At 33.8% G+C, this 13,138-nt stretch overlaps 2 protein-coding genes across 7 annotated transcripts; both read left to right on the top strand.

The window, feature by feature from the left end:
- The first annotated feature begins 338 nt into the window (after positions 1-338).
- LOC116348484 (programmed cell death 6-interacting protein) lies at positions 339-4,879 on the top strand. Of its 6 annotated transcripts, none has more exons than XM_031779506.1 (4): positions 339-611; positions 4,306-4,399; positions 4,465-4,538; positions 4,636-4,879. In XM_031779506.1, exons 1-4 carry the CDS (start codon positions 497-499, stop codon positions 4,728-4,730), a joined length of 378 nt encoding a protein of 125 aa, XP_031635366.1. In that variant the 5' UTR covers positions 339-496; the 3' UTR covers positions 4,731-4,879. The 6 variants fall into 6 exon arrangements, 4 of the variants coding, with proteins under 4 accessions (XP_031635366.1, XP_031635367.1, XP_031635364.1 ...); XM_031779507.1 differs by lacking the exon at positions 339-611 and adding an exon at positions 944-1,188; XR_004201814.1 differs by lacking the exon at positions 339-611 and adding an exon at positions 2,227-2,364.
- Positions 4,880-11,272: 6,393 nt separating this feature from the next.
- On the top strand, positions 11,273-11,857 carry LOC116348483 (protein GVQW3-like; the record flags this gene model as incomplete). The annotated part of the gene is made up of 1 exon (XM_031779502.1): positions 11,273-11,857. A coding segment is annotated over exon 1 (585 nt), but the record flags the coding sequence as incomplete, so codon positions are not given.
- Positions 11,858-13,138: the final 1,281 nt, after the last annotated feature.

The following is a 13,138-nucleotide window of genomic DNA, read 5'->3' on the forward strand; positions in this document are numbered from 1 at the left end:
AAACGTATGAGCGCACGTACCAGTCGGTTTTGCGTATAGCGTCGGCTGATATTTTCTTACTGTGTATGTACATGTGCGTTTTGGTCTCTTCTTTTTTTTCCTCTGGAAGTATAAAACATATTGATAAAATGATAAACATTGAATTATTAATTTAACGAAACTAGACACATGACACTCAAGTATTCAATTTTTGAACAGTCGATTTAGATCGATAGAGAACTGTGTTCAGTGACCAAGCTGAATTTTGACGTTCCTATATTTTCAGTTTTTTTTTTGTATTTTGTTCTTAATTTACGCCGTTTTTTAATTTGGGTGTGTTTTATATTTGTTTAAAAAGTGGATATTTGCAACACTTGAAATTTGTTCAAGTTTGTGATTAAAGGTCACCTTTTTTGAACGATCAAAATGGTCTCACAAATTGAAGAGCAATTTCAAATTGCCTCAAAAGTGTTTCTCGTCATTTTTTTACTAGTGGGAATATTTTTCATAAAAATATATGAAACAGATATTTTCCATCTGCTTTCGATGCTTTACGGGCGAATTATTCGAAGATTATCGGCGAAAACGAAATTTTCCAAGCGAAATTCCTCCATCGCCATCGATCTGTTCATGTAATTAACCATATTTTCAATACTTGATTTTGTTAGCCATTTAATTTCAGGACAACGTTTGCTGCAGTACATCTTGCATTGATTTCGAGTTGAGTAATGAATGATTTGTCATAATCATTCAAAATGAGTGATGTATTATCGAAATGTGATAGACACCTAATGAAATACGTCAAATGAATAGAAGCTTAAGTAAAACAATTTATCGTTACACTTGCAACGACATGCAACAAAATTCAATATCAGGAGAGAGAATAAAGAGTATTGATTTTATTAAATAAAGCAAATACATTTTTATTTTCGTTTTTCTGAGACTTTTTGAGGTTCTCTTTAATTAATTTCTTGCTTAGCTTTTAAATTATGGTATAAAACGTTATTCAAAGTGGCCAGTAAATTCATTTACTTGTAAACAAACCTGCAACCCACGACGCTTCAGACTAAACATATTGAATGTTTTGAAATTGTTAATCACTCAAAGAGTGTGTTGTGTGCACGTTAAAACAAAGTGTTTACATTTTCAAAAAGAGAAACGGCAACAAAATGGATATTCAATCAGTATCATATTCATATCAGCTGAGTTGTGAGTAGTCTATTTATTTTGATTATTTGTCCATTTATTACTAAATTACGTTTTTCCACAAAATTCATGGCTGGTATCAGTTGTGCTTGATAAACAAATATCTGAAAAAAAAATTATGCATATTGATTTATTCTAATGAAAAAAAAAAAGAAAACGAACCATGACAGTCACAATTGCCATTGCATATTGTACAGCAAAAGAGTTCTGTAGTGCAAATTATTACTATATACAATTTTGATTAATACATTATTTTTTTGAATCGTATGGTGCTATTTTCGATAGGCGACAACATACATTCCACCGCTGTTGATCATTTTGTGATAGCGTGTCTGCGAAGATCGCTCTATTCCAAAAAAAGAACATATAGAATGCGCTTTGCGTAGCAGTTAGTCATAACAACAACTACACTAAAAAAGACAGCAGAGTGAATAACAAAAAAAATTTAAACGAAGAATGTAATGTGCTGAACGCGCTTCGTATTTGGAGCAACAAGTAACGAATCCGAAAGTTAAATGAAAACACACACACAGAGAGAGAGAGAGAGATGCACATAACAGAAGTAGCTCGTTTCGTCTCAAACCTTTGTGTTTTACTCGATTCATTCTCACTTTGCGCACACATATGCAATATGTATCTCAGATTTCTGTAACCAATTCCGTTGTTTTTCAATATGTTTACAACTTCTTGCCGCGTTTTGTTTTCTTCTCTCTCTCCCGCCCAAATATTCACACTCGCTCACTCTGTTTTCGGTTCATTATTGAGCTCATTTTTATTGCTGATGTACCATTGCTGATTTACATATATGCGCTCCTGATTTTCTTTGTGTGCGACAACCACAATCATGACAAAACAACAAAAATAATAATGGCAACGAATCGAGCGAATGAAACAGCGAGGAGAAAGAGAACGCGCGTTGCACTATGAACATTAAATTGTTTTGTTTGGTGATTTTTCGTTCGTCACGACGAAACTGCGGCTAATAACCATCATCACGCGAGGCATTTTTCACGCATTTTTCACGCATTTTTATTTATATTTTGCACATTCGACATAAGATTTCGCTGCCGAAAATGAATGATCGTGTTTTTTTCGTTGCAAATATTGATGTTACAAAATGTGGTCAACATTTTAAACTGATTCGTGTGTGAATACAATAGCAGAGAATCAAAAAAAATTGTGTGTTTCATTCGGTTTGAATTTTTCATTTTTTTTTTTGCCGTGACAGATTTGCAACCAGTAACGAAAAAAGAAAAACAAATTATAAATTCCGATAGTAAAACAGAATAAAAGAGAAATCTATCAAAATACACGCATATTTTTTTTTTCAAACATCAATTCGAATTTTTCTCCATGTGATGATTTTTTTTGTTGGTTTATTTCGAGCGAAATGCGACAAAATCCAAATAAACTAAGAATTGATAAAAACTGAAAATAGGAAACCAGTGCTACTAAACAAGGTTTAAAAAAAAGAGACACAACAAATTCAATAAAACAACACACAACGTGACTTAGACAGCACAGTTTTATCAAAATATATTTAAAAAAACGTGGAGGATATTATTGTTGTTGGTGGTACTGGTGCTAATGCAAACACAATCACAATTTGTGCAAACGCATACACACATCGACAGTGACAAAATGCATACGTTTCACCATGAAGATCATTCATTGGATTCAATGACATCGCTGCATATGTATCCATTTATCATCGTTGTAATTGTGGTGTTAGCCATCCTCGCCTTTTTCTTTGCACTCATTTACAGCATCGCCAAATGTATACACAAATCACTGAGATATCGCTACCGATTCGTCTCATGTATGTACCTCGTAACAACCGACAAGATATTTTATTACAATCTCATTTCCATATTTTTTTATAAATAATAAAGTGCAATAGACATAGATAGATACAGAGTGAGAGAAAAAGAAAGATGAATGTAACTTTACATGTTATAATTGGAAAAACTTTCCATTTCTGAAATAATTATGTTGTACCGTTTTGCCAGCTATCGAATTATTTGCGAAACGAATTTGTCAAATGCAATTTGTAATTGATGGTTCTCATTTGAAAGAAATGCAAACGCACTGAATACTTATATATAATACTAATATAGTTTAATAGCAATTCGCCGCAATTCGCAGAACAATAGATGGAAAATGACAATTATTCCTGTATGTTCATCTATTTGAAATCAAATAATACACCTTTGTTGCATATCTCTTGTCAGCCATATAATAGAAAGCACTACTTGTTGTTATCTTTGGTCACATTATCTAAAAGGTTATCATTATCAAGGTTTGCGCAATTTTAGATCCTGTTTCATTTTCATCGACAAACAAAAAATATTCGTCAGTAATTTTAGCACTGTTATCCAAACTCGTTCCAAAATGGCTGTTACTGCATACGTGTTACTCTACTCTGTGGGTCTTCTTTTTTTGGTGTTTTTTTGTGCATATTTTTGCACGAAAAATATCTGCTCTCCTTCGAGAACTCTCGAAGAAACTACACCCAATGTGATAAACTTTAGTCCAACGGGTACATATATAAACATTTTGTGGCTAAAATTTTTGTGCCTCTTTTATTTTCATTGTTGTATGTGTGTGTGTGTGTGTGCTTTGGATCTATAATCCTATTTCTACCCAATAAACAATTTAATAATATTGAGGTATCACTCAGCATTCACTGTGTAAATTATTTGCGGTAATTTTGACACGTTTCATAAACACAACATGAAAACGTGATGATGTTCAACGCACTTTTCAACCAATAGAGAAACAACAAAAGAAACAAAACAAGTACACGAATGACATAGAAAATAAAAACAAGAGCTGAATAGAAAATTTGATATTTTCGAAATATTTGTTCGGTAATATCAATCGATGTGTCACATTCTAATGACGTCCATTCAACGTTGATTGGAGGGCAAGCATAAAAATGAACCAGTGATAATTATGAATAATACTTCAGTTGTAAATTCTATTATCTGCAATTTTGCCAAATTTTTCATTATTTAATATTTTCAAATCATTTTGTAGACATAGCTAAATTTAGACAAATTATAAACTAATCGAATGAAAATCAAATTAAATCAATCAATGCCTTTCATCTATTTGCAGCGCCTGTAGTAGTAACGACTACAACGATTCCTGTTCCAAGTGGTCCAGCTCCAAGTACCATGCCAGGTTTTCAATATCCACAATCACAACCCGGGTAATTATTCAATTAAACTTTATTCTTTGTCATATATATAATTTAACGTAATATTTTTCATGTAGATACCCTTATCCACAAGCTGAAATGTATCCAAATCAAGCGATACCGCAACCGTATGCAATGCCACAACCCCAAGGTATTAGCGCAAATCAATCGATTCATGTTGAACGTTTATGCTTTGTACTAAAGTAAAAAAATTAAATTTCTTTTACAACTTTCTATTTATTCTACAGTTGATTACAACCCACCGTCGTACGATCAGGTCGTACGTGGAGGTGAAGCATACCAAAAACAAGCACCATACAATCCCAACTATACCGGACAGTAATCGGTCACGGCATAAACCTAATAAGTGCATCCGCTTACCAAGATAACAAACTAAATTAAATGTAATATATTTGATTCATTAAAAATAGATACAACACAAAATTTAATGTGATTCACATAAACGTAGCAAATACACCAAATTAAAAGTTATGTTCGTGGTTATAAATCGAAAAACAACTACAACCACATTTTAAGAACCTTCGATGTATAACATACAGACTTTTTTTGTTTTCAATCTATTAAGGCATTATTAGCACGTGAAAAAAAAACTATTCGTTAGCCCTGTGAAAATCAAAATAGATATGAATTACAAAAAACTAAAATCGGATAAAAAACATTGAATTGATTTGTCAACAGTATCTGGAAATGATGAATGTGGTCACAAGAATATTATATTTTAAAAAACAACAACTAAATCATACATCATATAACTATATATGCAGATTTTGCCATTTTCCTTTCCCGTTGTTTTTACGGGAATCCTATGTATATTCATCCCAGATTGAAAAAAAAAACTTAGTGTCAGTGTCACTACATAGCTTTTTTTTGTATGTGCATTGTGCATGAAATGAAATTAATTTCATAGAGATTTTTTTTATAATTATTTATAAGTCTTTTTTTATTGGATTTGATAATCAAAAACAGAGTAAATAATGTGTCTTTCAAGGTTTTTATTTTCATGACTATGCAGACAATAGAACAAAAAATTGAATGAAAAAAAAAACAAATATTTTAAATAAAGAATTTATTGAATAATTTCAAGAAAGAAAAAAATGACATGTATAACTAACTTCTGTGGTAAATGTGAACAATTTAAAGCTAAGTAATAAATGTAGTAATACAAATGAAATAAAAAAAACTTCCAAAGTTATCGAAATCAATTGTGATTTTTTATATGTGTCGAAAAAATGGTTATTTTGTCTGCACGAATCTTCATAAAAAATTGCCAACGAGCGATGCATAGTTCAGCGCAAAAAATGACTATTGATAAAATGATGCCAAAAATGTAGACAAAAATGAGTGGATATATTTTACGAAAATTAACAGTGGTGAAATCACGTCCGTCTCCATCACACATTGGTTTCCTCGGTAGCCATTTCGCTTTTATTCGAAATATCAATCCAATCTCACGCATCCAGAGTAGTCTTGAGTGTTTGAATTCGAAATGGCACACATATACATATCTAAATCAATTGCTCAATTCTGTTTATGTAATCAAAATACGTTATACGCATACCTTTGTTTAATCAGCTCTTTGTAGCCACTGTTTCGGGCAACGGTGATTGTATTCATCGAATATGGAAACACTTTTATTTCGCTCAACCTGCATTTTTCTGATTCCGTGTACATTTTTGCAATGGCATTATACGCACTCGGTGAATCGATAAGAAATGCAAATAAATCGGTTCGAACTCTAGCCATACCAATGCGTTCATCACTAATCCAAGCATCTGTGCCAATTGGATAGATTTTCTCATCGTATACACGTTTCAAGTAGCTATGACTTTCATTCAAAAATATCTCTCTTATATTGGGGGCATTTTTCAAAGCAAGTGTTAATGGTGAAGCTAATAATTCGTCCACGTTGTGAATCGAATCAATTGGACTCTGCAGCATTGAAAAGATGCCACCCGAATATGATGCAAAAGCCGAATATGTTGCTAAAAATGTTGTTATCAACACAAATCTACCGGATAACGATGGTATAAATAAATGAGTCCCTTGCTGGCATACAGCACCGAAAACAAATGAAACAACATCAAACAACGTGATCTGAGCCCTAAGCAACGGATGCCCCATTTGATGAACATTTTGAATTCCCATAATGAATATAACACAGAGAATCAACGCTGCATAACAATACCAAACCTAAAAACATATAACATTGAAAGTGGCGTAGTTTTTCTTCACATGAAAAAATAACAAACCATCTTATCCAGCGGCATTAAGAAAATGTTCAATAGCTGAGGCTGTCGAAAGATAATTGGGGTACTTGCAGTATCCCGGAGCAGAGAGGAAAGGAAAAGAAGAAGAAAAAGAAACATACAATAACATTGCATGAAATGGTATGGCACGACATACACACACACACCAACACAAATAATAAACAAAGAAATTAAAGAGTTTTTCACTCGCACATTTTTTGTTACCTTATGGCAAAAATATCAACAGTGAATTCCGCATATTGCAGCAAATCTGCGCGCATATTTACAGCATGAAAAAACATTTCGATTTTATTTTCTCGATACAGCGCAATTGTAGCAGCCATTGCGTTTTGCTTCCATTCATGATTGTTCACTTCAACTATGTCGCAACTGTGTGTATGTTTGTGTGTGACCAATGAGAGCAATATAGAACAAAAAAAAACAATTAAAACACGAGAAAATAAAGACAACACAACCTAAGAAAACGATTAATGAAAATGAAGTCAAGAAGTAAAAAAAAAGTTTGTTATTTTACAAAAAATTTAAATCCTCTTGCAATTGTGAGAAAACTGGCAGAGTTGATTTTGCCGCAATGTCCGTTTGATCCAAGTTTGTGTCATCGTCGAGGTATGTGAGTGGCACTGGATCTCGTACCTACCGTACAATCTATTTAATTGATACAACATTGATAATATTCGAAATGTTGTTAAACTTACACGTGAACCACAACGAAAATGGATCCCTTGCAAATTCTTTCGAGCGCCAACCGTATGAAATTCTTCATTTAATCGCAAAGCATAGTGAGCCGTAAAATTTTGCACATTTGTTTGGTCGTTTATCCAACCAAGCACGGACACTACTAACAGCTTATTGGGAGCAACTTTATAAACATCATAAAGGGTCCATTTATTCTCTTGAGTATTAAATTGAGCCAGCACCACTTCACTATTTGGCAACACATCCAACTCACTCAGAATTTCGCTGCCCATACTTTTGTTCTGGTTTTATACAAAACACCAGAAAATTGAAGCAGAATGGAGAATTAAAAACAACAACGCAAACTATAACAATTTAAACTGATTCGTTGAACTTTGTGTGTTATATCAATAAAGTTTTACCAAGTTTTCGTCTAAGTTTGAGTACAATTCATCAGTGGAGCGGAGAAAGAGCCATAAATTGTTGCCATTAAATAAAATTGGATGTTGTTTCTATAAAACAATTTATCATTTTTGTTTATTCATTCATTTGAAAGGCATCATCGGATAGAATGCATGAGAGAGAAAAGGTATGGATATACTTGATTGAAAATTGATTCAAATCCATTGCAAGTTGTATCGATAACAAAACCTTGTTTCATATTCTCTTTTAAAATGACAAAATCATTTGCCCCATCGAAGTTTGTAATAAATCTCGATTGAGTTGATAGTGCTAATGATATACGAACATTTTCGTCTGAAATTTAATAACACAAAAAAAAACAATTAAGTTTTTCATTGATTAAATAAATAGACAATTGCTTACCACTTCGATAACAAATAAAATGCGACCAAATGCCAACCGAACGATGTGCCGAATAAATTTCCAGCAAATGCAAATAATTATCCAACGGTATAGCGAATCCATATCCTTGATACAGACAGGATATTAGAAACAAGAACTGCCGATAAGACATTTTGTCTTTGTAAATGCTCTTTTGCTATTGCCACTTGTCTTGCGCCTCTTGCAGTATTATATTCATGCATAACCAACGGCAAAACAATGATAATTCAAGAGTGGGATTTTCCTTTTGAAATACATCGCCACTCACAATTTTCCAATTAAGTTTAAGATTTCAAATTAACCTTTCAAAACGTCAACATTATCATGTTTGTATGTTTGACTTTGTTAATAGAGTTGGCTGCGAACATCTACGAACACTCGTTCGTTCGTTCGTAGTTTAAAAATTAAATTGTGTTCGTTCGTTTGTTCGTAGAAATCGGGAAAAAAATTCGTTCGTTCGTTCGTTCGTTCGTTCGTTCGTAGGAATTGAAAAATAAAAATTTTGTTCGCTCGTTCGTTTGTTCGTTCAAATTATAGATAGAAGTGTTCGAGAATTGAGAAAAAAATTGTATTTTTTTTTTTTACTTTTAGTGTTTTATACCGAGTCTCCGAGAGTTTTTTTGGTAAGTCGTATATATCATGTGTTGTGAACAGAACGTAAAAATTTGTCATCTCTGTCACCCAAATCGTGCTTGGCAAATCTTTTTTTTCATGCTGTCGCACTCACCCTTGCATTCAAACTTGTTTACATGACATTCTATAAATACACAACTCAACTTGTATTTTCTGTGCAAAATTGCAAATGGCGAGTATTAACTTCGGTATCATAATACATGATACTCATTGTAATACTGTGCCGTATTATGATCGATCTTAATAAATAATACTCATGTTGAAACGAGTATTATGATTGGTCTTAATAGTGAATAGCATCGAAATAAAATATCATCATAATACAATTGTATTAACATCTCGGGTTTGGCACATCTATATTTCAAATATTAAGAAAATTATGAAAATATTAAGGAAATTTGAAATAAAAAATTGCTACGAACGAACGAACGAACGAAATTTTTATTTTTCAAAATCAACGAACGAACGAACGAACACATTTTTTTCCCGATTTCTACGAACGAACGAACCAAAATGTTATTTCTATTGCCTACGAACGAACGAACGAACGTAGCCAACATTATTTGTTAATTACTATGTCAGCTCATTTTGCAGAAACTGGCAGAAACTTTCAAATTACGTAGGTTGCTCCATAATTTTTTTTAAAATGGTACTTATAGTGTTGCCCGATGTAAACCATTGTCATATTCGTAAAGTTTGATGTTTTGGTATGTATTCGTGCCCTGAACCTTTTGTCGTACGAACGCTATTTGTATTGTTTACAGTGACTGGTAAACTGCGACTCAACAAAAAAATGAATTTTACACGTGAAGATTTTCGTAAAATGATTTACTACGATTTTCGAAGTAAATTATCTCAACAACAGTGTTTCGATCGACTTCATTTGGCCTTTGGCAATGAAGCACCAACCCTTCAGACAATTTATAACTGGTACCGAGAATTCCGTTGCGGTCGTAGTTCGCTCAAAGACGAGTTTCATACAGGTCGTCCAAAATCGGCTGTTGTGCCACAAAACATCGATGCTGTCAGAAAACTGATTATGGAAGATCGTCATGTGACCTACCGTGAGATTGAGGCATCTTTGGGCATTTCATCCCACAGCATACATACAATTTTGCATGAACATTTAGCCGTAAAAAAGATTTGCTCTCGTTGGATCCCACATAAATTGACCGATGAACAAAAAATGGCTCGTGTGAGTTGGTGTAAAGAAATGCTCAAGAAATTCAATCGTGGTGCTTCAAAAGACGTTAATAAAATCGTCACTGGTGACGAATCGTGGATATATGCCTATGAGCCCGAAACGAAACAGCAGTCGACTGTATGGGTCTTCCAAAATGAAGATAACCCAACGAAAGTTGTTCGAGCAAGAAGCACTTCGAAGCGAATGGTCGCCTGTTTTTTCGGGAGAAGTGGTCATGTGGCAACCGTTCCACTAGAGGATCGTAAGACCGTCAATTCTGATTGGTATACCACCATTTGTTTGCCCGAAGTGTTTGGTGAAATAAGAAAAAACAACCACCGTCGCAAAATAATTCTTCATCACGATAATGCGAGCTCTCACACATCTTTTCAAACTACTCGATTTTTGACCGGTCAAAACATCGAACTGATGGGTCATCCACCGTACAGTCCTGACCTGGCACCCAATGACTTTTTTTTGTTCCCAAGCGTGAAGAAAAAACTACGTGGTCAACGATTTTCGACACCAGAAGAAGCAGTTGAAGCGTTCAAAACACACGTTTTGGAGATATCAGTTTCGGAGTGGCACGAATGCTATGACAAATGGTTTCATCGAATGCAAAAGTGTATCGATCATCTCGGGGAATATTTTGAAAAACAATAAAACCATTTTCGACAAAAAACAACTGTGTTATATATGTTTTTAAAAAAAATTATGGAGCAACCCTCGTATCTCATGAATATTTAACATTTAAGAAAAACAAAGAAAACCACACAAAAGCATGTTTTCTGTTCTCTCTCTCTCTCTCTCTCTCTCTCTCTCTCTCTCTCTCTCTCTCTCTCTCTCTCTCTCTTTCTCTATTTCTATTTTAAAAGAAATTTGAATTTAACTAAAGAGATATTAGTCAATCGAAACAAAATGCAATGTGAAACTAGTTCTATTGGTAGTGCAACTTAAAAATGTCGTATTTGTGTGAACTTCTTATGTATCATACGCGCCATTTTTTTGACAGTGACAACAAGTGTATCTTAAAAAGCGTCAAAAAACTATTAAATTCCATCTGGCAAAGTGAATACAAGTTTATACAGGGGGAGGCAAAAGTTTTAAGCCTGACATATAGATGGCACTAGTTACATATTGTTCTTGTGCTGTAATTCACGTACAAATTGTCACTAGTATTTTAGAAAAAAAATTGAGTTGATAGCTGTCATCGTTTGTTTTCAACAGCATTGCATACGAAGTAACCTCGAGATTTTTTATAAAATGGATAAAATCGAATATCGTGCGGTGATTAAGTTTCTGACAAAAGAAGGTGTGGCACCAAAAGATATCGATGATCGCTTGCGTGCAGTTTATGGTGAACGTGCTCCATCGTATGCCACATTAAAACTATGGGCAAAACAATTCAAGTGGGGCAGAGAGTCATTAGAAGACGATCCACGTTCTGGTCGACCAATTGAAGCAACTGCTCCAGATATGGTGGAAAAAATTGAACACCTTGTGCATGAAAATCCTCGAATGAGCAAGAAAGTGTTAGCAGCAATGTTTGACGTGTCAGAGAGAAGTATATTTAGAATCCTTCATGAAAAATTGCTCATGAGAAAGGTTTGCTCGCGATGGATTCCAAGAACTTTGAACAAGTCTCAAAAAGAAGAACGAGTTGCTGCTGCACATGAGTTTCTCGAGTTGTTGGAATGGAATGAAGGGGATACTTTTGAACGTATAGTGACTGGCGATGAAACACGGATCTACTACTATGATCCAGAGCCCAAATCACAGACAATGGAATGGCACAAACGTGGTGAACCAGCATCGAAAATGCCTCGCAAACAAATTGCCACAAACAAAGTAATGGCCTCTGTGTTCTGGAATTCCAAAGGCATAATATTGGTTGAATTCCTCCCAAAGAACACAACAGTCACGGGCTATTATTATGCACAACAGATGCATAGATTGCGCAAAGCCATCAGAGAAAAACGCCCTAGTCTTCTCACTCGAAAAGTTCTTCTTTTGCATGACAATGCACCAGCTCACAAATCATTGCTTGCACAAGCTGCCATCAGGGAATGCGGCTTCGAACAACTTCACCATCCACCGTATTCTCCAGATCTGGCCCCCAGCGACTATTTCCTGTTTCCAAACACCAAGAGATATCTCCTAGGGGGGAGACACCCGTGAATCCATTCAACTTTTGTGTCGGATTTGTACGATTAGTATGATTACAAAATTTTACAAAGATTCACATTCGATTCAATTTTTGATTTAAATTGCTATAATTCCAATGATTTGCACAGATTCACAGATTCGTAAAGATCCACAGATTCATTAAATATTCACATTTTTGTGTTTTTTCTTTTGACGTACAAACGTATGTTGATTTTATAGAAAATAAATATGCTAGCTTATCAATTATTTTTGTTTATGCAATGATTTCATTTTTACCGACTTTTAACAATGGAATAAAATTTAACTCAACAATCAACACATTTTATATTATTGACAAAGTGACTTTGTAAAAGTCCCTATGATTCATGAGATTCTTCGGATCCTTAGGATTCTTCGGATTTGTGAGTTTTGTGTTTTTTATTATAATTCTAATGGAATCGTTGGAATCAATGAAATTATACTTCCCGATGGTGTTTTCGTTGACCTAACAAAGCTCAAATAATATTTTATATGTATTCTGTGATTCCTAATTCAAATTTTCTTATTTTTAATGTTCGCATATTTATTCATTGTGATGCCATCATTTCCTTCTTAAATAAGCATTATATTCTATATATTCTCTCTTTTTTACTATATCTTGACGAAACTGTGATAACGGATTAACTAAAACTGTTTTTCTTTGTTCATTTAAATTAAAACTAATCCTAACTATAGGTGCGTGTCGTTGGCCCCCCCCTTATTTTGTACCATGACAATTTTTATATCAAAATTTTGTACTCAATTTGTACTCTTCAAAAATACTATTTTTAGAATTTGTACCACTCAATCCACCGAGTACAAATTGCTCAAACACGAAAAAATCACAAAAAACGTGTTTTTTGTATGGAAAATTCTTTAAAACGGGATTTTTTTTGGAAAATTTTTTCACAGCGATTTAGTACTCAATTTGTACTCACAGAAAAC

Source organism: Contarinia nasturtii, unplaced genomic scaffold, assembly GCF_009176525.2.
Source record: "Contarinia nasturtii isolate CC-2019 unplaced genomic scaffold, AAFC_CNas_1.1 Cnas_scaffold_2474, whole genome shotgun sequence".
NCBI lineage: Eukaryota > Metazoa > Arthropoda > Insecta > Diptera > Cecidomyiidae > Contarinia > Contarinia nasturtii.

What these genes read in the sequence shown, in the direction of transcription:
- LOC116348484 (XM_031779504.1), top strand. Translation starts at nt 2,773, where the DNA reads ATGCAAACACAATCACAATTTGTGCAAACGCATACACACATCGACAGT. An exon ending in TCGCTACCGATTCGTCTCAT is followed by an intron (nt 3,005 to 4,305) that starts GTATGTACCTCG and finishes ATCTATTTGCAG; the next exon opens with CGCCTGTAGTAGTAACGACT. An exon ending in TGCAATGCCACAACCCCAAG is followed by an intron (nt 4,539 to 4,635) that starts GTATTAGCGCAA and finishes TTTATTCTACAG; the next exon opens with TTGATTACAACCCACCGTCG.